This window comes from Streptopelia decaocto (assembly GCF_964273445.1).
Source record: "Streptopelia decaocto genome assembly, chromosome: 7".
NCBI lineage: Eukaryota > Metazoa > Chordata > Aves > Columbiformes > Columbidae > Streptopelia > Streptopelia decaocto.
This window is the reverse complement of record NC_138661.1, coordinates 37,171,294-37,195,587: the sequence shown is the minus strand read 5'-3', so window position 1 is coordinate 37,195,587 and position 24,294 is coordinate 37,171,294. Positions and strand designations below refer to the sequence as shown.

Genomic DNA, 24,294 nt, shown 5'->3' with positions numbered 1-24,294 from the left:
TCAATTTATGACTGTTGTCTCTCATAATGCATTACTGTGAAGAACCTGGCTTCATCTTCTTGACAAACCTCCCTTTAGGTATTGGAAGGCTACTATTAGGTCACCTTTAACTCTTCTCTTGGCTAAAGACTTCTTACACTCTTCCTGATGCACCCACTTTAAGCAACTGTTGGAGAGAGAACGCTCAAAGGTAGTGGATTACGCAAAGATCCAGAATGGATTTTCTTGTGCTTATTGCTACAACCACCACTGAAATCCGGTTAGTCCTATTTTACTAACAGGGATGACAAAAATAGAGTGACAAACTTAGAATTCATTGATGCATAGCTTGATTAACCTGCCTGTCACATTTTCTTCTCCCAAGTCATAAGGGACACTGCTAATAGAACAGGAAGCCATCGCATTAGTCATTCTCTCTAGAAGTCTAGGAGATAAGGTCTTGCATAATATATTGCAAGATTTGTGAGAGGCAATCTTTCATCATACGGTCCAAGTCCATTTATCAGACTTGATTTCACCTACAAATCAATGTGAAGGTTTTTGATTGAAAATGTTTTTCATAGAAGATGGGGTAAGACTTTTTTCAGACTGCCTGTCACCAGAAGGATCAGAAAAGGTCCGTTCACTGCACCGTCTCTCAAGAACTTTGCCCAGTTCTATTTGAATGACCAAACTGTTGAGTCTGTCCCAGAAGGAGCTTCTGAGCAGGCTGTGTTAACCAGATCAGCTCACTCCTGCATTTTACTAGTGCATTCTTTCCTTTGAATCTATGGGCACCCTGTCAGGGGAAAACTTAAGGGCCAGAAGTTCGTGATTATGAACAGCAATTTAATACAACATCAGCTTGCTGCCAGGAAGAACCTTCTTTTGATATAAACAAGAGATAGTCAGCATGTCTTCAGTCTCCTTTGTTTATTTGAGAACAATTTTTTCTCTGAGGGCTTTGCTTTGTTTCTTAAAGCTCACAGAAAGGTTCTTACAAATCTACAATCACTAAATGGAAGTGACATGACTACAGTATCTTGCCATTAAAGCATCTTATTTTAGCACCAAAACCCCCACCTCATCACCTGTTTTTACAAGAAGGCAGGAGGTATCAACAGCACCGCCTACTCTTGCTCAGTAGTCTTCATTTCTGCCTTCGATTCAGTTTTTAGAAGTGTCAGGTACAGCAGTTCACTATGAAAATGCATAAGCCTCATCGCCTTATGGTCCACAGTTTCAGATGGGTCACAGAGTGGTTCAGATTTCAGCCCATAGCTTGGCTATAACAGTTGTGGGTTTAAATCTGTAGAAAACATGCACTACTTCTAAACAATATGCAAGATATAAGCAGCTGCTAGCACGCCCATTCACTACTCAAGGGCCCCTATCCCCACTGGCATTTCTGTATGTGTAAAAGGCTTGAACCCTCTGTAATGACAGCCATTTTATCCTTATTTCAAAACTTCCAATGGACTAATGTCCAATATTCCCTGTTCAAAATAATGCAATCACAAGATTAGCCCATTTGAGATGGAAACTGCCTTGGTAGGCCATGAATTAAGTGGGCACAGGACACTGACTTCATTTGCTTCAATACTATGTGCGTCAATGAAAGTAATTGCTAAATAAGAAAACCTCCCAGCAATTTTTTTTCAGGTCAACATTCACAAGCTGTGGTTTAGCACTACCCTCCCTTTTGTGAAGCTCTAATGTGTTGCAGAAGTTATGAAGCTCCCAGCATTGGTACCACGAGGGTGGAAAGAGTGAGGGGGTAAGGAAGTTGCCACTTCTGACTCAACGCGTTTTTTTGCCATGACACCTTTTCTTCCAAGGTTACCCCAGGAATCTGGTCAACTGCTGTTATTGTTGGATTCCAGGGAAGAGGAGAGGATGAAAAAGGATTAGGGAAAATGCCTAAGGTCCCAAAGGCACTGTGAAATTTGGATAACTTATGAGATTCACTGGCTTTTCTGCTTTAAGGGATAAAGAAAACATTTGAGCCATAAATCCTAAGGATAAGGGAGAGAAAAGTAGCTTTTTTGCTGTTATTTTAAGGGATGCTCTTACCTTCTCCATCGAAAATAGGCTGTGTTTCCATGGTAGGCGTTGGCTTTGAACCGTCATCTGAATTGAGGGTTAAAAAGAAACGAAAAGAAACTACCATTATTGAGGTAAATACTATCTACTCTCCAGTACTGTTGAATGATTGGGATTTGTACATGGCCCGGCCAAGTCCAGAAGAGACAGAAGACAGACAGAATGAAAACAGTATACGCTAACAGCAATAACATTTTATATCGCAAGCATGCATCAAGCACTATCCTTAGACTCAAAAGACATGACCCCCACCACAAACCACTGGTATGCATCACCTGGTAGTCTCCCCTTGTTGCACTGATCAGGCAATCACCTTTTGAGTTTCAGGTGGCTATATATCCCACACAGGTCATTTCCTGAGTCAGTAGAGCTCTGGAGATTGCTGTCCCACTGTGCCTTTCTCATTCTTTTTGTTCAAAAGTAAAACCCTTCTTCTGCAACTTACCTGTGCAGAACCTGGCACCAGCATTCACTGCAGAGCTGTTAGAAAGGGATGGTCAATAGCAAATATTTTTTCTTACAATGTCTACATCAAGGCAATGTCTTCTAATTGTAAAATTGTGGAAAAATAACTTCTCTTACATTAGGTTTTCCATGTGTAAAAGCACTCCATGTCTTCTGACCACAAGTCTTTCATAATTAAAAGCTTCAACCAAAAAAGATTCCACAGGAAATATAAATCTCAATATTTAGAGATGGACCACAGGGAAAAGTGTTCAGTTTACAGTCTATTTGGCTTAGTATGCCTATCCATCATATCTACAGGCCCAGCTTGGATTCAAGATGAGTCTGATTTCCTCAGCACTCAGGGGGATCTGGATTTCAAGCCCCAGCTTGGAGCATCTTTACACAGCATTAGAACAGTGGCATAGCATTAAGTGAGAAAAACCTTAAACTGTGAGCAAGGTAAGCTGGCAAAAATCTGTAGAAGAAAGTCTGTTGTTCTGTTGCAAGATTAGAAAACAGAGTATTGTTGGGCTATAAACTAAGATGAGATTAGCCTAGAATTGCCTTTTTTCCCCTTTTGAAATACAGTGACTTTTAAAACTTAAGATTTATAACATCTATCTTTTGCAAATGTTATGGGCCAAGATGACACCAGATACCAGCAAGGAGGGCAGTAACCTAAACTGTAAAGTTACACCGTAAAAATCAGTTGGAGGGAGGAGGCCATGCCAGAAAAGCCAGGCTTGCCACCGTCTCCATGACTATCAGATGCACAGGGCTGGCAACATTTGAAGGAAAGGTGCAAGTGACAGCCCCTCCTGGAGGTAGCAATATCTGCCCTAAGCCTTCCCTTACATTACTTCCAAATTACAAAATTAAGAGACCATTGGAAGGGGAAAGGAAAAGGAGAGATGGAATACAGAGGCTTGTAGACTCTTTTTCCACCCATACCTGTATTTGCAGTTTTAAAAAGTGAGCTAAAGCCTGAACACGTCTTACACAGATCATTAATTTTATGCATTTCCACAGAAAGCAACCTAATTCACAGAAAGCAAAAATGTGCTGGTAATTCCATTTCAGCCTCAGAGATCCACTGAAGTAAAGAAGGTTGACAGAAACGAGCAAGAGAGCCTGTTGTCATTTTTCCTCTTCATCATTGTATTGGATTATTTGCTTAACTGCCAGCATAGCAAAAAATATTTGGAAGAAAAAATACTTACCATTCCTCACTTGTTCTGAGTTTTCCTGTTATTGGGTATTACCAGTAACACGTATAAGCAGTATTTTTCATTAAAAGTCTCAGCAACTGATTTATTGGAAAAATTCCTCAAATTTTGCTTAATATACAAGAAGGAAGATTTTGCCCTTTTAATAAATCTTTGGGTAGAAGTAAATAGTTGATCTTCATTTTTTGGTCAGAATAGGCTGCTCTGCTTCAGCAAGATCCCCGAAACCACAGCTACGTCTTGTTGTTTATTTAGGATGACACTTCACGCTGTAATGAAGCAGTGAGCAGTATGTAATCAGCATAATTTGTTTTACAGATTGAGAAACCAACCCAGAACTGTGAAAGGTACTTGTAGAACAACAGGAAAGGTGAATAATTCTTAAGTCATATAAAACAGGAAGAGACCTGGCATAAAAACAAAAATTACCAGTATGATAATAAGTTTATTCCTATTGTTCTTGTGAATACTTCTGCACCAAGTAATTACAGAATTGCTTTTCAGATTTAAAGCAGCAACTCAGAAGCCAATAATGGAGAAAAATTAGAAGAGGATCTGAGCCACAGCATTTTATCCAAACTGTTATGTGAACTTTGCCAGAATTCAGGACACTTCAGGTTCAGGGAGTTTCTTTTAGGCTCTCGTGTGTGTGAGGAACAGAGACAGCAGCAACTACAATTTGGGAAATACTCTTCTTAAGGAAAAAGAATTTTGTAGCAGTATTTGTATAGTTACCCATTAAACTACTGAGGAGTATTAAACAGTGACAGAATATTAGTAAATGCTGCAAATCAACAAAAATACCAAAGTAACCTTCGAACTGAGTGGTAAGCTCAGTAGAATGGCTCTGTGAACTACACAATCATTTCCTCACTGGGTTACTAAGGCCAAATTGTCAACTAAGTCCACATCCTAGCAGCACCCAGTAGAGTATTAAGGGTTTTGCAAATAGAGGGAAGTATAATTACTCCCCTGTTGCTGAAACAATACAGTACTTTCATCACACATACAAGAAAAAATGCAGCAGACAAGAGCCCTGCAATTACAATCACCATATGTCAAAAATCAAAAGCCAGGGATATTTCTGATTATTTCTTTAAGGGTCATGAAATAGTCACATAAAATGCACTTTATTAAAAACACCATGCTCATTGCAGCTGCCAGCTTCCTAGTCTGAAACTATCAAATCTATTTCTAAAACTGGAGAATTCTCAGTAGGTCTCAGTGTTTTAAGTTAGCTTATGGCAAAAAGAACAACCCTAATACTTGGCTACTCTCATTTGATTTTTCCCTCTCACTCAATACACCGTTCATCACACTGAACATTTGTTCCACTGGGCTGTTTGCTCCTGGTAAACAAGGAATAAGTTCTATTTTACATACCTGAACGTTTTGAAAAAAACATTTTGTATTCCTTAAAGAAGCATTTTAATATAGAACAGAAAAAACAAGCTATTTCAGAGACCTGGGGTCTCCCTGTGATATTATATGAGATGTACAGGATATTGTTACTTTGGAGCCAAAGGTAATGAAGTATGTTGATCAAGTACAATCTGTTCCTCTCTTCAAAAAGCTATTAAATTCCACACTTTCAAAAAAGGCATGTAACTGCAATAGTTCCTCATGTAGAGCACATCACAAACATTGTGATCAAAAAATGGTCAGGTGGGTGCTTCCTAATCCCTCTAGATGGCAATGCTTGCAGATCAGGAACTCACGTACTGTAGAACCATCAAGGATAATTTCCCTTGGTTGCAGAATATTCTCAGAGCCTTGATGAAGAGTGCATTGACATGCTTCTCTTCCATCTTTTACAACCCAGCGTGAATACCTGCTTTCTTTTTACAAGACAACCACTGAATACAGACAGCACCACTCAACAGAATACCTCCAGAGGGGACATCATTTTCAAGCCACAAAACTCCTTTCCAGTGAGCCTCCTCCTCCTTGGTTACACTTGTGAAATTTGAATTGATTTTTCTGACTCAATTGCTGTCAACTTAAAAATGGTATTTTTATTTTATCACTGATAAGAGTGAAACAGGCAGGTCCAAACAACAGTCCCTAATGCACTTTCACACTAAGATACCATGCCTATGAGGCACAAGCCCATTTGCACTACTACTGTCAGAGGCTCATAAGCTTAAGGACAGTTTTTGTTGCATTAGCCTGACAATAACTCAAGGACAATTATTTGCACATCCAGATCTATGGCTAGTGGTGGGCAAGAACTCTTCATGCTCCCACTAGGGCTCCCCTCCCTTACCCTTATCCTTGCAGAATATCTAGCAAGCATCCACATCTGGATTGACTGCCACATACACTGAGGCTAAGAGACAAGGAGATTCAGCTCTTGCGAAAGACAACTGTTAAAGTGATCTTTTTCCTCTGAATGACAGGTGCTGAGGCCATGAGAAACTCTAGTTATGTCAGGAGAAAAGTAAACTCCCTGACATAGAAAAAGCATAAATTACTGCAGAAAAATGTGAAGTAACTGTCTGCTGCTGTGAATCACTGTTCTTGCCTCAAGCTGCTTCATGGAAGCTGGAGAAAAGGGAAAAGTGATATAATTAACCCCCCATATCACAGCTCCTACCCAGGAAAATATACCTACTACAAAAGTCATCTGCATACTTGCATCATCACATTAACAGACAAAGGCCTATATTCTTCCTAAGCAACCTCAACCTTCAGTACATCACTTTTGTATTAATATTCTCACTGGAACCCATGAGACACTCTGAAAACATTTCTACCATTTTAAAGAGTGCTAATGTTTATGGGGTTAACCATCCAGGCATTGTACAAACTCTAGCATTTTTGTAAGTCTACAGCTCAAACATCAACTGTTCCCAGACTTTGAGTCAGCCTGAGAGAATAAGAGGGTGATAATTTTAAATGGATAGCTCTGCCCTGGGAAGAGGCAGCCTTTTTTCCAAGTGTCATGGGATGCCTTCACTTACCATCATCTGGTTTTGGGTGAGCCATTTCATAGCATTACTGAAGCTAAATAAGCTAATTAGAGCACAGGTAGCCAGGACAAGCAAATTCTCAGCATGTCCTGTTCAATGCAGCAAAGCCCACCTCTAGTGAGTTTGTCAAACCAAGGGAAAGGGAGGCTTGAGCACTCCTGAGGGACTTAAAGCACACATACACCTTTCTGTGGCTTAAATAATGCTGGTCAGATGCAACAAAGACCTGCCAGGTCAACTCAAGCTCCCTGTATCTGTGCAGTTCCTAAATTTTGAAGACGCAATTTTACACGTTTGACAATTCTATGTATTATCCCCAGGCTTGGGGGTGGTGTTTTAACCATTAAAAAACAAACAACAAAACCTGTGTTTGCACTATATGGGGTCTTACACAAAAATACATGCCCCTTCCAGTATTGTAGGGTTTGAGCAAATTGTTGCCTTAATCACAATCCTTCCCTATGTCAAGCAAAACAGTTTCAGCAAGTCAGTATTAATTTAATCGTCTATGCAACTTTTATGCAGAGACACATATTGCCAATATAAGTGCAGAAAGTTTGCATTAACACACACACACAAAAACCCTTAAATTCCTACAACCCAGCCAAATTGAAATAATTTCTTGCCAAGCAATTGAAATGGAAAAGCACCAGAGCAGAGAGACTTCCCTGCCAGGTCTTCACACCCCTTTCTACTTCTATACATGAAGATACCATAGCTGTTAGAAAAACAAAAACACATACACAACTTTTTAAACCAAATCAGCAAAAGCAAGTTCTCACTTTTTATTGCCTTCATTTTAAGAAGCAGCAACAATGTGCTTCCCTTTGGATAGAACAACCCACAAACACTTGAACATGGACCAAAATATGGAAAAGTTCTGCTTAAAAAGATGAAAATGTGCCTGAGTGCTGAACATGAAAGGGCTCTGCATGGCTTAGGGAGCTCTTAACTGTGAAGGCTGACTTGAGATGTCATTGTGGTGATTTTTCCCTTCCTACATCAACTACTTGGTTTGCCGTGCAGACGCAGGCTGTGTTTACTTCCACACTGCATTCCAGGCATCATCCAGATAGGATGAGGAGCCTTTCCCTGCGCCTTGTGGAAAGCATTAGTTCCCCCTGCTTCCTCCTCACATCTCCCTTGCAGGTGCATCAACATGAAAAAAGCCACTCAAGCCCTGAGGACTTTGCAGTCCAATGTAGTCAGTGCATTTGTATGGCAGCACAATTCTTCACCATGCGAGAAAGCCTATCCCACGCACAGACAGCTGGAAGTAACTCTGACCCCCGTGACACAATTCAAAGCCTTCTCTGTTTGGCTTTTTGATTCCTGATTGACACATTCACTGCCAGGCGGAGATAAATGCTGCTGGGAGGACAATGTTGATCCGCTCTGACTATTCTTGTGAAGGACTTTTGCAGAATAATAAACAAAAAAACATTGGTGTGCTTAAGTGTCTGAATAGAACTGGAGATAGAGAAGGGAGCAGAGTGCTTTACATAGGCTGGCAAGTCGATTGAAGAGTTAATTGTCTGGGTGTACAATGAGTTTATTCTGACTGAAAACAAAGAGCTCCCTCTTCCTAGGCCTGGTCCTTCAAAAGCAAACGTGTCAAAAGGGGTCTGGAGCAGCACTCTGTATTAATAGCGATGCTATAGTCTCTGGGATTCGGCAGCTTTAATATTGTTGAATCCCAAGATTCAGATAGGATCTCCCAAAAGCTCAAAGTCCTCATTTACTGCTTAAGTTCTCAAGGTACTTCTACAGTAATTAGCCAAAACAAACCTGCCCTCTAACTTCTCATTCTTTGGAGCTTTAAGCAAATAGCTCCTTTTGAAAAATAAAGGCACAGCAAGATATTACCCTTCAGACACAATGCTGTAGACACTTTCCCCAAAATGAGATCTAGTTTTATATTATTTCAATTATGTATCATTTAACAGGAGTCAGTTTAAACAACACAAGTGGCTCTGAATGTCTCATACTTGGGAAGACACAGAATGCCAGTCCACATCTGCACCTGCATTTCAGAGTTTGCACTATAATAGGTCAAACCAACACAATGTCCAAACACACCCCCTGCCTCTGGGAAAGTTCAGATCCAGATTCAGATTTGAACTTTGCAGGTTGAACCAAGCCCTATGGTAATTACCACTTAAATACCTGACTCACTTCTATAAGTTATGCAAACCTTTCTGGTGAGAAAAAAAAAATATAATCTTCCTAGTACTGCTGCATGGAGGACAATGCAGCTGAAAACTAACCCATTATACTTTATCACTTTCATGGCAAAACTCTTATGAATTTTGGTGCCAATGCAGGGAGACACATACACGTTACTCTAGGAACAAGCATCGGCCATGAAGGCTCAAAGAATTAAGTTTAGCTGGTTGTGAACATTCTAGTGACGTAAATTTGTTTCAGTACTTGTGAAAAGCTGTTGTTTTAACCCACTCATAGAAATATAGCACTTCAAATATTTTTCCTCAGGTATATGGGCATGCTTCCAAGCAGAATACAAAGCAAGAATCTTAGAATGATTAAACTTAGCATTTAGAGCACTCACCTAATTCAAATTTGAGACACACCTTTTGCTCTCCCCTTTTTCAAGCTGAGATCCCAGCTATAGTGCTATCAAACAATTTGGGACAACAGCAGGGAGCACAAGTTTATGTGACTTGCAGTACACAAGTTTATTTTTTTTCTATTAAGTAATAAATGAGGGGTTCAAAACCTCAAAACCTGTGAAATAAAGGTTTCTTGGGTTTCAGGCAGTTTCTCACCAAATTGTGAACAGTAAGACACAGTCTTAAACAATTTTGGAGGCTTGGAGTTTTGGACAAGCAGCAGCAGTATCTCTCAAGTAGCCTAAATACAGAGGTAATTCAGAACAAGGAACCTGTACAGTCCTGCTGTTTTGAACTTAACTAGAATTTTCAGTTGATTTTGGGGCCAAAGTCCAACACTGAGATCTTTTCTATCAAAGCAGTTTGTCCATAAGAGATGGGCATAGAAGCAAATGATCAGATTTCTATTTGGTTAACAGATCATTTCTAAGGTCAAATACAAGGAAGCCTGGGTGGCAAAGACCTGTAAGTTCACATAGATTTACCTTATGCCATTTTACAGTTTTCAGACTCCACAATCAAATTCCCACCCAAAAGGCAAAACAGGTTTCTTCAAAGATTTGGACATAATGTGATAATAAATGTCCAAGGCCAGATTTTAACTTTATCTCCAAAAAAAAAAAAAAAAGCAGGTAGTAAAAGTCAGGGTAGTTTGAGACCATCTCCATTTTAGAGTTGCACAAAAAGCTTTGTTTTGATCAATGTGAAATCACTCTCAAGCTGTGAAGGCATTGTCCCCCCACCATCTTCAGAGACTTGTTATTCCCACCCTCCCCCAACATTCCCTGCAGCAGTTTCATTTGTGAAGCCAGACAGAAATCACATGGCATTGTATGACTTAGAAATACACTTTGTTGTCATCAGCCCTGACCTACAGAACCAAGCCTTAACTCCTTCAGTTGTGCCCCTTCCCAAAGAAGAATGGCATCAAGCTTGGCAATGGTTTTTATTGTCTTATGTCAAACCCTTCAATTCACTCCCGAAGTGGCTCAAATTTCCAGAAGGAGAAAGAAAAAAAAAAACAAAAAAAAAAGGCAAAATCTTCAAAGAAACTGCTTATCATCCATTTAAAGGCTCTTGAGGGAGCTGCTAAGATGCAAGTCATATATTTTTGTTAATCTACTATTTCCACTGCACCAGATTTTACCATTTCCCCCTTGGAGCCAAGTTCCTCCCTTCCCTCAGAGGCAAAGTGTCAGAATTCTTTGGAAGAAGGCAGTGTTGCCCTGGTATTGCTGCATCTTTTCTATCCTGTTGCTGTTCTTGCCCCCGTGCTGAGATAATAAAAAAGTAATTTCTTAATAACTGTATAAACTGTGCAATACTTTCATATTGAAAAACAAGTAAATTCCAAATCCCACTGTGTCAGAATTCATCCTCCCTTGTATTTTTCATATACTTCATGAAATCAGCTAGGCAGCAGCTGGGACAACACTAAAAGCTCTCTTTGGCCTCGAGTCCATTGGCCTTGGTTGTACAGCTTGTCTAGAAATGCTACATGTGAATGCCATACATTCACATGCAAACCTGTTTATTTCACAGCAGATCATTTCAGAACATGGCATTTTGCAGTACACAAGGTGCAAGCCCATCCTTGCCAGCCACATGAGCATGTTTAAAAAACGCTAGTTCAACTGCTTATTGAGGAAAGCAAAGTGGAGCAAAGCTCAGAGTCCCAGCTCAGTTTCTGGCTCTGCTTGTGTCATCTGGTTAAGTTTTCAGACAGGATCACAGCTTGCCTGTCACAGCAGACCAAGGTTTCTCAGCTTACAGCAGTATTATACACAGCTAAAGACAAGAACCTGCAACCAGCACTAAGTGTGGCTATTGTCCTCGTGTACCAGCAGCAATTTCAGTGGCTTAAAAAGCTCAGCTACAATGACACACAAGAAAGCTATCAGAATCCCTTCAAACCTAAAAAACTCATAGAACCTGCAGAAAGAGGCTCCCTATAGAAGTAATGGATATTTTTCGTTCAGCTGCATACTTCGTTGTCCTTCAAAAGTCTAATGTCATCCATCCCCTACTGATACACATACCCCAGGAGAAATGGAGGGATAGCTAAAAGCAACAAGGAGACTGGATGGCTTTTGGGACTGGCCATAGTACACAGCATTAAAAAATACCTATTACCAAAAATCATGACTGCCTCATGCTTGCTGAAGAATCATGACATTTCCTAACGGACGATGGCAGCTGGCTGTGGGGATGGTACTCAGTTTCAAAACTAAGTCTTCAAGGCTCATTTTGACCAGCAGACACCTTCATGGGTCAACTGGCATAAAAAAAGCCTTGCTGCGGTAAACGCAACCTAGCAATTATATGGTTGTAAATCCAGCACTTCCCTTTTTCTCTAGAGAAAAGAATCGAGCTAATGGAGAGGAAGAATAGGAATATCCTTATTCTTCAGGGAGATAAACAATTGAAAGGAAATAAAACAGCTGTAATAAACAGTGAATAAAGAAGAATTAGGCCTTGCATCTGTGTAAGAAAAGTTGTATCCAAGTGCATATCAATATAGGCTACAACCAAATGATTTGGAAAAGGTGATGCCAATCCACAGAGGGGATGCTGGGCCATCTTGTCCCAAGAAGGAGCACTGTCCATAGTAAAAGGGAGAAAAGGGAGGTGACTCAGAAGAGGCACTATGGTACACAGCTGCCACAGACAGTCCCAGCACTAAGCTTCGCAGGACAAGTGGAGAAGACAGAACACAGGAAAACAGAGCAGCAATATTATAAGAGGTGGGTAAATCACAGTCCCCCTTCAGCAAGAGTTGCAGTACACACTATTAGGAATGTTTGTTGGAGTTCTTTTTCATAATGGAAACACCTCCAAAGTGTCAGTGTTACACTGTGGAGTGAGTGATGAGATCAAGGAATCAGCAACAGCCAGCATTGAGAAAGTTTAAAAATAGATTGAAGGAAGGGAAAAGGAGGAAGAGAGGTATAGTTTTCATCACTTCCTACTTGGTAGAACGTATTTTTATCTCACTCTGTAAGCACTAGAAGTGAGATACATACTGCAAGATTTTAAACCACAGTATCTTAATTGCGATCCATCTTCCATTTGGCTTATTGCCTTGAGTGACATCTGAAATAAAACAGGGAGCAAAGAAATTTCCACACAAAGAAATATTTCACTTAAGACGCCATATCTCATAGCAAGATTTTAGCACTTGACATTGCCCCAAACTTGGAGAGAAGTTTGCAGAAAGCTCTATAACACTGTCAACAGCTGCCTGATCACAGATGGCAAAAGCAACAACCACCATATGACTGTTCAGTTTAGCTTCTCTGGCTTGATTCTACCTACAACATATCACATCTTCTCACAGGAGTGTCTGCTTTGATGTGAAGTATTTTCTGTTCCACCTCAACACACACACCACCTCCTTGACTGCCTCTCCTGAAAGGTTGCTCAGAGTCTACAACCAACTTCACTTTGCTAGTTCTAGGCTGCATAAGAGGCCAGATACCTGCAGCTGTGAAAATGGCAACACATGTCTGAAAAAGCAGACAAGGACATAGTGTTTCAGATCTTAGACTGCTTTGCTGAAGGAGGAAAAAAAGTAATAATTGTTATGCGAGCTTCATAAGAGCAATGATCAGATCCCGAGCTCTGGGAATGCTTTAGTAGCTACCTGAAATATATGGTGGCCTGGGGCAAGGGGCATGAAGGGTGTGATTGCAATCTCACAGTCTCACTTCCCTCTCTCCCCAACATCACACGCATTCCCTTTCACTCCTCTCCTTCCAGCTCTGGTCTCTTCGAGGTAAACGCCCTATAAATTCCCCCACGTCTTCAAGGAATACAGCCTATAAGTGGGGGGTGGAGATGGCAGCAAATTTCCCAGATCAATGGCCATTTGAAATTCAGACATATGGCTGAAGCCCTACAGCTGCATGTGTTAATTACCACACGTGTCCCCAGTAAAGCAGTCTGTTAAACACAAAAAGAAAACAGAAGAGAAAAAAGCCCTTCCAAGGGATTAAGTAAATAGTCTAAATTTTTGATCCTGCTCCCCCAGACACATGCCCACGTATAAAAACACTAGCTCCCTTCCTTTCTCCCGACACCTGCGTGCTGAAGAAGCACAACTCTCCTTCCACCTCTAGCCTATCTCAAAAGCGTACGTTCCACCTTCCATCCCCCCCCTCCCCCTGCCAAGCCTCTTCTCTCACCAGCCCCTCTCCCATTCTCCTTTAGAGGACTAACTCCTTGCTGACAACCAGACTAGTTTTGGGCTTACAATACACCTTTTCATTTCCTCGCAGGCGAAGAGAATGGATACCTCGCTGCTATGCCTGTATCACATGTGTGCAAATGAGAGAAAGGCAAAAAAACCTAACTGTATTTTTTTTTCACTGCTCATTTCTACAGGTTCCCACCCATCCCTCCCCAGGATCATTAAAAGTGGAGGTTCAGAGCTTTAGCGAGTATGCACAACTCCACTCTCTAGTTCTATTGCCCTGGTTAGTTCACCTCAGGATCTGAATTTAGTCTAAAGGAGTTTTTGTATTTGATTATGAAGCTAAAGGAATAGTTTTTCTATATGAGGGAAGGGATGTGGAAGAATGGAGGGAGGCAGATACGCAAAGTAACTGAGTAGTGCTGGGAGGACCTCCAAAGGATCTAACATGCTTCAGAAGTAAATCTGTATGTACAGAATGAAGGAAGTCTCAAAAATGTACACACAGTACAACTGACACATCCTCAAAATTAAAATATTTTTTTAAAGAGGAGGAAGGTTATTCCTCAGTTACAGACTGCCAGACATCTACAGATTGACTGTTCAAAATCAGCCAAGGACAACTGATCTTAAACATCATCATTTAAAGGTATATTTGTGAGCAGCTGAACAATCAAGATGAAACCTGTCAAGTCTTCACACTTGAGAATTGTTTTGCTGCAACACCTAAAGGTCTCATCAGAATCTGAGCACCAAACCGAGCACAGTTATGTGTAATAAAAGACATGGACACAACTCTGAGAAATTCAGTCTGTCAGGAAGCCTTCTCTCGTCGCTAGCCGTTATCAAAGCATTTTGCAATACATCTCCCTTGCTGTCAACATAAACAAAACCCCAGATGAGCTCATGGAGGGAAATTATTATTCCAGCTATTTGTCCTAAAGAAGCTTTAATTCCCATAGGTGTGATTTCGATAACTTGAACAAACATTGTGGTTGCCTCTCCAGCTTCCCTCTGCCTTATTTACAAGCACACATGCTCTGCGTGCATCCACGCTTTCCCATCAAAACTTTATAGTTTATCTCCCTTACAGAGAAACCTCGACAGAGCTCATGAGGCAAAGAAGTCAAAAGAAAAGTACTTCCAGCCACTCAACTGAGTCCCTGCACCCACAACAAAATACATTTCTCATTGCATTACTCTGACTTGAAAAAACACCACCACTAAAGTTTAGATGTCTAGATCCCTCTGCAGGATGTAAATACTCAAACAAAATAGGGTCATGCTAGGCTGATACAAGAAAACAACTTCTAGCTTCACTTATCTGCAAACGCAGCAATTTCACCAATTTATCCTCAGGTTTATTTTTAAGAAAGAGCTACCGAAGACAGGAAGTCTAGGACTATTAATTTCAAAGTTATAACAATGCTGTTTTAAAGGATCTAGAGAAATACATAGCATAATAGCGTAACATCTTGGCATGCTGATCCAGACACTCAAAGAGCATGGGAAGAATTTTGTTAACAACTCTTTAAAAAAAAGAAAAGGTGCTGAGGCCACATAGCTACAAAGTATTTAAATGACAAAAACAACCCACAGTCCCCAAAACTATTCCATTTCTCTGCAAGCTGTAATTGGTCAGACACCAGAAATCCATGTATAGCACATAAACAGTTAATAATACCTTAACAGATGTTGCTTAATCAATTGTTAGTCTGCTTATTAGATCTACTCACCAGGCTGCTCGATGCCATGACTTAATCATTTAAAAAGCTTTACAGCTGTTCTTAAGACATTACAGACATGAGTAGTCTGTAGATTGCTATAATAACACTTGTAAACTGCAATTTTATTAAGTCATATTATATAGACTAACCTACTGATTAGAACTGTTGTTTTATAGATAAAAGCAGAATTCTTGCATTATATCAAACAAAATATACTTTAAAACAGAATTTGCCTTCTGCTTAAACTTGCCAATGGAACTTTCTTCAGCTTCAAATTTGATACATATGTTCTGAGGCCCACTGAAAAATGTCTCAATGAAAACTAAACAATTTCAGACAAATCAGTGACGTGGGGACCCAAAAGGATTGGTTTAATTCTACTGTTTATGTAGCAAATTTGAGGTTGAATATTTCTTCTGGATCTTAATAGTTTGCATAAATCAAACAGATTTTTGTAATGTATCTAAGTGTTTCTTAGACTGTTCTACTCTAGAAAAGTGATCCAGTATACTCAGTATTGTAAAATTACCTTCTTCTGTTCTCACAAAAATCAATCACAACCCCCAATTAAAGCTGTGTTCTATCTCTGTCTTATAAAATCTGTAATATTGTCCAACTACAATCTGCCATACCTGTGAAATTCACTTGCTTTCTACAATTACATTTAACTGGAACTTAATAAACAATTTTGTAGATTACATACAGTATAGGGACAGTGATAGGAACCAGACAGAATTCTGAGTACCTGCAAACTGGCAAACCTGCTGATTAAAGTATTGGTATTTTTTTACAGAACTACTTTTACAACAGATAAGCACACTTCAAACCCACCACTAAATTTGTCTAGAATATAAATATGAACTAACCAAACTCTTATGTGCTACAAATTCCATCTACAGAATTTTTTATTCACAGCCCAATCAGGCCTTTGGAGGACAGTGCTTTTACTGCACTCATCTTAACCAGTCACCTGAGTTTTTAATCCCAGCTTCATGAAAAGCAGGACACTGTCACATTTCTCTTAGAGATAATTTCCCACCCCCCTTGTTAAGTTTTATCAGTGTAGACCAAGAAACTGTCACCATCAGTGCATGGTAGGACAAATCAAGCTTTTGCACATCCAGAGGACTTGGAGCGTTCATGTAGCAGATGCGCAGCAAATCTGCTGCTTTCAGGAAGCAGACTTATTATGCACGCATAGCACTGTCTGACTTTCCACACAGCTACACTACACATGCAGCTCTGTCCAGAAGCATCAAATTGTATGCACACTGTGTACATGTGTATATTTTACCCAGAAAAGACCTGACAGAAACATGTCAGCCCCAATTTTGCATGAAAATTCTCCATCTAGACTCACAAACTAGCATATCATTTATTTTAAAATAAATAAGAAGCATGAGGGATACAGAAGAATTGTTTGGATAGCACTGCAGACTTAATACCTGTGTTCTGCAAGAAATTCATCATAAGATGAATTTCATCAGCTAGAACCATCGCTGCCCCAGTAACCTTTCATGTCTTTCACCTTACCAATGAAGGTCAATACAATATTTCTCTGTTTTGTATTATCCACAAGCTCTTAAGACAACATAAAGCATTTTCTCAGTATTATCCACGAGCTCTTAAGACAACATAAAGCATTTTCTCAGTATATATGAGGTTGGAGAGGCAGGAATAATTGAGCACTTGAAGCCTGGTTTGTGTGATAGTACAGCTCTGTTTCAGATTTGGTCAGTACCTGGTTGAATCCAGAAAGAACTAGAGCAGTTAAGGACCAAAGTCCCAGTCTCAGGTTTTGGTCACATTTCAACTTGATGTTTTTGTCAAGATATTATCTGTCTGCAATGTACTAACCACTGTGGAGGCAGTGTGCTCCACTGCCTGTGAGCAGGTGAATTAGTGCCAGCTGCACCTGACTTCTTACCACCAGCAGACAAAGCTCCCAGGTCTCCATATACAAAGGGTTCCATTTATTTAAACCTGCTTAAGCTGTGCTCCACTTGGCTTTGCCTGAGGAGAGTGTTCACCCTTTACTGCTCAGTCTAATTACTGACTCAGACTAATGGCTCATTACTGATTCAAATTGCTCAGTCTACTGGCTGCACAACTAGGCCATTAACATTTTCTAGAGGTAAGACTCTTGGAAGCCAGCAGGAAGGGAGCCACAGAATGGGCCAGCTTGCCCTCAGCTGCAGTGGAGGATGTCCCTGTAACAAAGCCTGCCTTTAAGCCCATGTCTTGCAGTTAAACCCACAAAAAGGAAACCAGTTCTAGAAGTTTAATTGACAGGGATTTTAAGTTCTTCATCTTAGGTTCCTCAGTTTGCTTCAGTGCTTTCTTGTAGGTTGCAAACTCACTGGGCAAAGTTTTTTCACAACTCCATACAAGAGTTATGTCTACATGCAAGATAGTGAGTGTAAAATGAGCTCAACTCAGGCTTTGCCTTCTGTGGAGCCATCAGAGCTTACATTCCACCAACATCACTGTACCTGCCCCAGGCTCGGAGAACTGTAGATGCTGTTGCCAGCTTCTGCATTAGGGAAATAAAGCTAGTCAAAACAGGCCTGGAGCTCTATGCCCTGCAACAGACTTTATGAAAGAAAAAGGGAGTTCATACCACTCAAGACTCTTTACGACTGACACTGAGAGTTTATCCAGCCCATACTTACCCTGTACTTGCATCATCTTTTAATCCCACATTACAGAACCAGGCCTCCTTTCTCATTTACTTCACTCAGTTGATTTAAAAATGGTACCAACACCTCTCACACAGTGTCCAGAACAATCCACAATCACTAACAAATTAGTATCTCCACTTCAATATAAACATTTTTTTTTTTCTTTTTTTTTTTTGTGTTCCTCTTCACTCATTTCCAATCTCTCCACTTGTAATTCACTCAGTTTCCCATTTTAAGAAGGCAGACCAAGTGACTTTCTGGAGATAAGCAATTACACAGCTGCTTTTTCCATCCCTTGTCTTCTGAACAGCCAACTTTTTCAAACCTGCTTGGTGACTGCGAAAAACACCCCTCATAGCCACAATATGCCAAATCTGTAGCTTTGAGCTCCTAAAGCCCCAGCATTCCACAGATAAAGAAAAAGTTTTGGTTTGTGTTTGCTTGTTTTGTTTCAAACATGTGGCACAATTTCACTTTGGCTGGAAAGGAACGTTCTGCATTCTTTAGGAAGGGAAGAAATCCAGTCATGTTGGCTCCAAGGATGCCTTTCACTGCTTCTTAAAACATTAACAACCTCTCAGTGGGAGAGAGGGGGAAGATCCAACCCTCTAGGGGACAGCATGCATCTTCCAAGTCTCTCAGGCCTTTCAAGCTGAGCAGCAACTGGAGTAAATTAGTCCAAGAAGTTCCTTACGAGAAAGGATAGTACAAGGAACAAGCAGAATAAGGAACAGACAGCAACAGAAATCTGCATGTTCTGCATATCCTAATCCCATCCAAGAATAACAGCATTCCTTGACTAAGGTCCTGGAAACTTGGGCTTCACTTGCAGGCTGAATTCAGCATAGAAAGAACAGTGGTAAATGTCTGAGCTGCAAAGTCCACACACTGAGCATGTCCTGGAGAACCTGGGTTTCCATTCCACCTCACACAATCATGTCTCCGTCTCCCAGGGCCCAGGTCTGCTCAGCCTTCCAGCAACAGAACACTTCCTAGACACAGAACAAATCAGTATGTGCTATTCTAGCACTTTAAGCTTGGTGCCAATTTAATTTGATTTAAATTACCTTACAGGGTAAATTGTATGAGTAACTGGCATTGCATCATACAGCAATAGCAGCAATGTAAACATGGATAATCAGAGCATGGGATTTAAAAATAAAAAGGATTTCTTGCCAGCACTCTTGCCTGTTCTCTGCAGAAAGCCTCACAGAGCCACTTCTGGAACTACATGCCAAGCCACATGACCATAAAGCCATTCCATGTTCTTTTTATCAGTAGTGAGAGCACCTGTGAGTGGAACTGCGTGTTACCTTGCATCCACTGGTGACTCCAGCATACCTATTGACTCCCAGAAATTAGGGCCAAACAGGATGGGAAAGAGGTCAAAACATTTGGAGAAAGAGTTATTACTGGTAATCAGCCTTTTACTCCTTCCAACATTAGTCTCTTCTAAAGGAGAGCTAGTATGCTAGTAAAGTCTCCATTTACTACCCAACAGCTTAAGCCTACCAATTTGCACTGTTTCTAAGGCAGAACAGTCTCCATTCAAAAAGCTAGTTTGCCCTGAAGTCTAGAAAGGCACCAGCATCGCACAAAGTTTATTAGCTTCATATTTTACATTCCTGTATGAATGGGACAAAAGAAATCACTTTGGGGAACTTTAGCTCTTCCTTTTCCTCCTGAGAGTGTCTATTCTGTGCCAGATAATGCTCTTTGACTCAGAGACCCTCATCCAGGGATAGGGAGAGGAGTCTGCTGTGCAGTGGGAAAAGTCCAAAAGCTCCCGAGTCAGATGGCAGTTGCCCAAAGTCACGTCCAAAGTTTCCAAGACATGCCTCTACAAGAGAAAAGCCAACACTGACAAAGTTCCTGCTAGACCCCTCCTCATCCTGCCCGTTTTGTCTTCTCGCAAAGGGCAATCTTTGCAGAAAGAGTGTGCACACTCAGCTAGAATGGAGGGTTCTGTGCAAGCTGCCTAGCCACTTGTCTTCAGAGAAGCCAGACCTCCAACCACCACCTTGTTTCAAGGAAGCCAGGCTGTTCTCAGCTCCAACTTCCTTACAACAGGACCTGATACTGGAGCTTTTGAATCAAGGTAACTTAAGAAAAAGGACCGATAAGAAAGCCAAATTCATTTTTAGATTAGGCATTCATCCCTAACTGAAAAAAGTTAAGTCTATCACATTTTAAACCAAATTATTTCAGCTTCTAAAAGCCCTCTTGATTTTAAAAGACCTATTCAATAATTGCTCACAAGTATTTTTTTAACATGATGAAGAAAGGACAAAGTGGTTTGTGCAGGGGTTTCCAACAGATAGGAACAGATTCAGAATTACACAAGACAAAATGTTTACATGATTGCTTGAAGCCTGCAGGCCCAAAGAGAAACATTTTCCTTTTCTTGACAGCTACTGCATACGATGTTTCTGCAGCCACGTGACAAAGTGTACCATTCTTGAAACAGGACGCCACAGGCAGCACCAAGGAGAATCAATTTATACTAAAATTTTTAGATTATTAACCATCGTAAATGGCATTAAAGGTTAATAAAGGCAGTGAAGTAGGAAAAACAAGCTCAGATGTTTTCCTCTTTTGCTTCTGTTTCTTACGAAATCCCATGTCAGCTGCTTCTAATTCTAGAAGAACAGATCTGGACTACTCAGGTAGGAAGCCCACAAACAACCCCCACTCAAAAACAATGCACATTTCAAGAGCTACTTGATTTGCTTGTGCTTCAGGCTAGACTAACAATGATTGCATTAACAAAATGATAACACATGCAGGTGCCAATTATACATTAACATTTAATTACAGGTTTATAGAGACATATCCTTATCTAAAATAAGAAGCAGACTTCAGCACTCAGTCTTAACCAAGTAGTTTTCCTTGCATCTTTCTTCTCTGTAACTTTTCCTAAGCTACCACTAAGACTGTAAAGCAGATATGCCCAAAGTGCATCACTGCTTCAAACATAGCAACCTATAGTTCCTGTTAAGTGTTTTCAGGACTTGATTGACAGTCCGAGCATGGAAGATGTGCTTCAAATTACAGCATGAGCATAAAGGCAGGCATTTTCCTGCATTTTGAAGTGCGTCAGTGGTTTAATGCATCAGCAGTAAAAATCCTGCTTCAGATATCAAAACGGGAACTTCTCCCAGGAAATGGCCTTCACCCTCACCAGCCAGAGTGAGGATGCATTCAGCACTGTTTTCTTGTAGTAAGGAGACAAACTCAAAAGTTTACTCTAAATGAGGGATAAAAGGGTGAAGTGTTGAATATCAGGGTGTGGAGAAGGCTTAAAAACAAACTTGACTGCTCATTAATGTATACTTCAACAGTCACTCCTCCCAAGACTCTTTCAATGAATGCAAAACAGAGGACACAGAAGGGCTACGAATCCACACAGTAGAAGGAAAACACATCTAGTGCCTTGCTCAGGAAAGCCAAGGACTGAAGAAAGGAGTGTAAAGGAGTACCAATGCCTAATGCACAAAAGAGTGACGTTTCCAAGCACAGCTAGAGTTTAATCTAGCACTGTTCCAGCTGACCAGAGGGTTTTCTGCTCTGTTAGGAACCCCACCTTTCAAAGCATATAAAGCCACAACCGTGACATTGTCACCCGCCACTCCCAGTGTACCAGTCATACCAATAGCCTTCCTAATCTCTGGGGATTTTACTGAGAAACAGTAGTAAACTTCAGGGTGAACGAGCAGAGGTTATTCTGTACCAGCCACCCCTCTGGGAAGCTCTGCTTTCATGCACTACATCTCAGCTGACGAGCACAGAGCAGAAAGCACCTTTTTCTACTCCACAGGGTGGTGCACAGACAGACCGTCATCTTATTCCTCCTACTGAAGGGGGAGGTCTAAAGGTACGTAAATCTCCTGCACACCCAGCTGATTTGGAACGCAGGTTCTAAGTTCTCATGGGGCTTGGCTGGGCAGCTGCTACTACAAAATAAGTTGCTGAAGCACAGGACTTCACTCACCTTTCCTTCCTGAATTACCCTGGCTTGACGGTTTATCAGTTACAGAACCTAAAGAGGAGGAAAAAGACAAAAAAAAAACCAAACATCTATTTAGATGCTGCATGACCACACAGAACATGTAATGTCACATTAATACAGTCAATATCTCAACCCACAAAGTGTCTGCTTTGATTGTCAACAGCTCAGTTTAGAAGTCAGAGAGCCTGTGGCTTCGGCCAACTGGAATAGTATAAGGAAGTTTTATGTGTTAAGATGTCAAAATAGGATGAGGGTAAACAAGAAATCTTTAACAGCTGGATCGAGTGATTTGAAAGAGCTCAACACAGCACTGTGCTAGTAAGAAACCTGGAATAAATCCAAGGGCAAGGAGGAAAGATCAATAAGAGTCACTTATTTCATTTGCAAATGTCAGGAAAAACAAATCAAAACCAGGTGGGGAGAGTGTGCAGAGAATGCAAGGGGCAGTATTCTAGAAGAGAGGGATTAAGTGGGACAATTTGCAGAAAATAGATTTCAACCAACCCTTGAACATCTCCAGCTGTTTGAGACAGGACATTTAATAAGATCCAGCGTGTACGTGAATAGAACACATCTTGAGCTTTTTAATATAACTTAGATCTTCACATAGTATTTATGATTCTACACTTGTTTCTGCAGTTTGCTTTAGTGCTTCATCACACAGTTTTTCACTAAAACTTGAAATGATAACAGAAGCTTTTAGAACAAATACATTACCAAACTGTATAAAAAATTATGACAAGCATTTTTGGTTTTGTCATTGTTTTGCTTTTTGGAATAGCTTTATTCACAGGAAACTGATTCTTCCATGCACCATTACTGAACAATTCCAGTGATTAGTTATTACCGTTCATTCAGGAAACATGGATCAAAAGTCAGCTCCCAAAAGAAAGCAGCTCCAACAGGCCTGAGAGTCTGGTCAAGACAAACTCTAAACATAAACTCTGTTGCCCAGGCACTTTCACTTGCAGATCAGTTCATCACAGATCTAGTGCTGAATTACAAGTTGGAAGTGCATATCCAGTATTATTCATCATAGGCCTAACACCTATGTCTCCTACAATACATCATTACTTTACTTTCCTGGTAATACAATTTTATAAACATCTCAAGACTAAATGAATAGATCAACAAAACTCTAAAACATGCCCTACCAAAACCATATATTGGGAATGGTGGAAGAAAGTAATATTTCTAAGGCTTAAGCCAAATTACTGTAGCATTTCACCTTACACAAAACCAGGACATTAATCTTTTTTTGTGTGTCCTTGTGAAACATCAAGCATCCCCTTAAGTCACAATGGTCCCCAAATAGATATCTCACTCAACTCAAACCCTCATGCAAGTCACTATGTTTTCTTATTACCACAAAATACTCTACAGCCAAGAGGACACTGAAAGGACACTGAAAAAGGTGAGAAAGATAAAAAAAAAAATTCCAAAAATGTGATTGCTGTCATGCTCAAACACACTACAGGGCCATATGAAAATCTAGAGCCCAACCTCATCCCATTTGAGCCATGGGCTGCTGTCACATTGAATGGTGTGGAGGAAAAGCAAACATAACTGTTTTAAATAGAGAAAATGATGGATTTGCAAGCCCAGTGCTGTCCAGCCCCATGACAAAAACATGGGGACCCTGAGGCTGAGCAACATGATCAGAAGACCCAAATTCATTGTAACAACAAGACCCCAGATTTGGGATTAATCAGTGAACAACTACCAGTTTCTCACAGAACCATCTTATCAAACTTATAATTGCAGTCACTCTGCAAGCAAAATGACCCCATGGCCCACTCAATAGAACCCAAGAACCACTTCTTTAAAATACAGCTCATGGAAAAATGTTACCCCATCTGTTAAAGAAATCTCTGGTGTACACAGCAACAGTGCAACTCTTGCCTTGACTACCACAGGTTGATACTTCAGTGGTTTTCCACAGTGAGCCTTGCAGGAGCGTCTGTACCCCAACTGCAGGGTGGACACGCCACAGTTCAGGTGCCCACACAGCTTCCAAATGCCAGCAAGCACACAGGGAGACACAAGCACAACTGTGGTGTTAAATCAGGTAAACTGGTGAAGTCACCTGAAAAGATTAAGCACTCTAAACAGGACACAATCTCCCCCAGTCCCCTTAGGTTATCAAATAAGTATTTGTTGAAACCACTCCCACAGTACCTGAACATACAGGAGTTTTGTTCTGTACAGAAGAGCCGCTAATAGGTTTGCCATCAGGTGTCACACACCAGCAGTATCCAGTGTAGGTATGGCACTGCACCTGTTTGATAAAACAAAGAGCCGGCATTTCATTTCTCACTCTACCACCCA

General features: G+C 40.6%; 1 protein-coding gene across 5 annotated transcripts in view; it reads right to left on the bottom strand.

Annotated features, from left to right (window-relative positions):
* Window positions 1-24,294, bottom strand: part of SMOC1 (SPARC related modular calcium binding 1) — a 132,463-nt gene that overhangs the window by 47,874 nt on the left and 60,295 nt on the right. For 4 of the 5 annotated variants that reach the window (XM_082059101.1, XM_082059102.1, XM_082059104.1 and 1 more), the window contains exons 4-6: window positions 24,145-24,244; window positions 21,949-21,996; window positions 2,053-2,142 (exon numbers count right to left, since the gene is read on the bottom strand). In XM_082059101.1, coding sequence (XP_081915227.1) covers window positions 2,053-2,142; window positions 21,949-21,996; window positions 24,145-24,244 — 238 coding nt within the window. The remainder of the gene's footprint in view (window positions 1-2,052; window positions 2,143-21,948; window positions 21,997-24,144; window positions 24,245-24,294) is intronic. The other variant, XM_082059103.1, reaches the window with a different exon arrangement.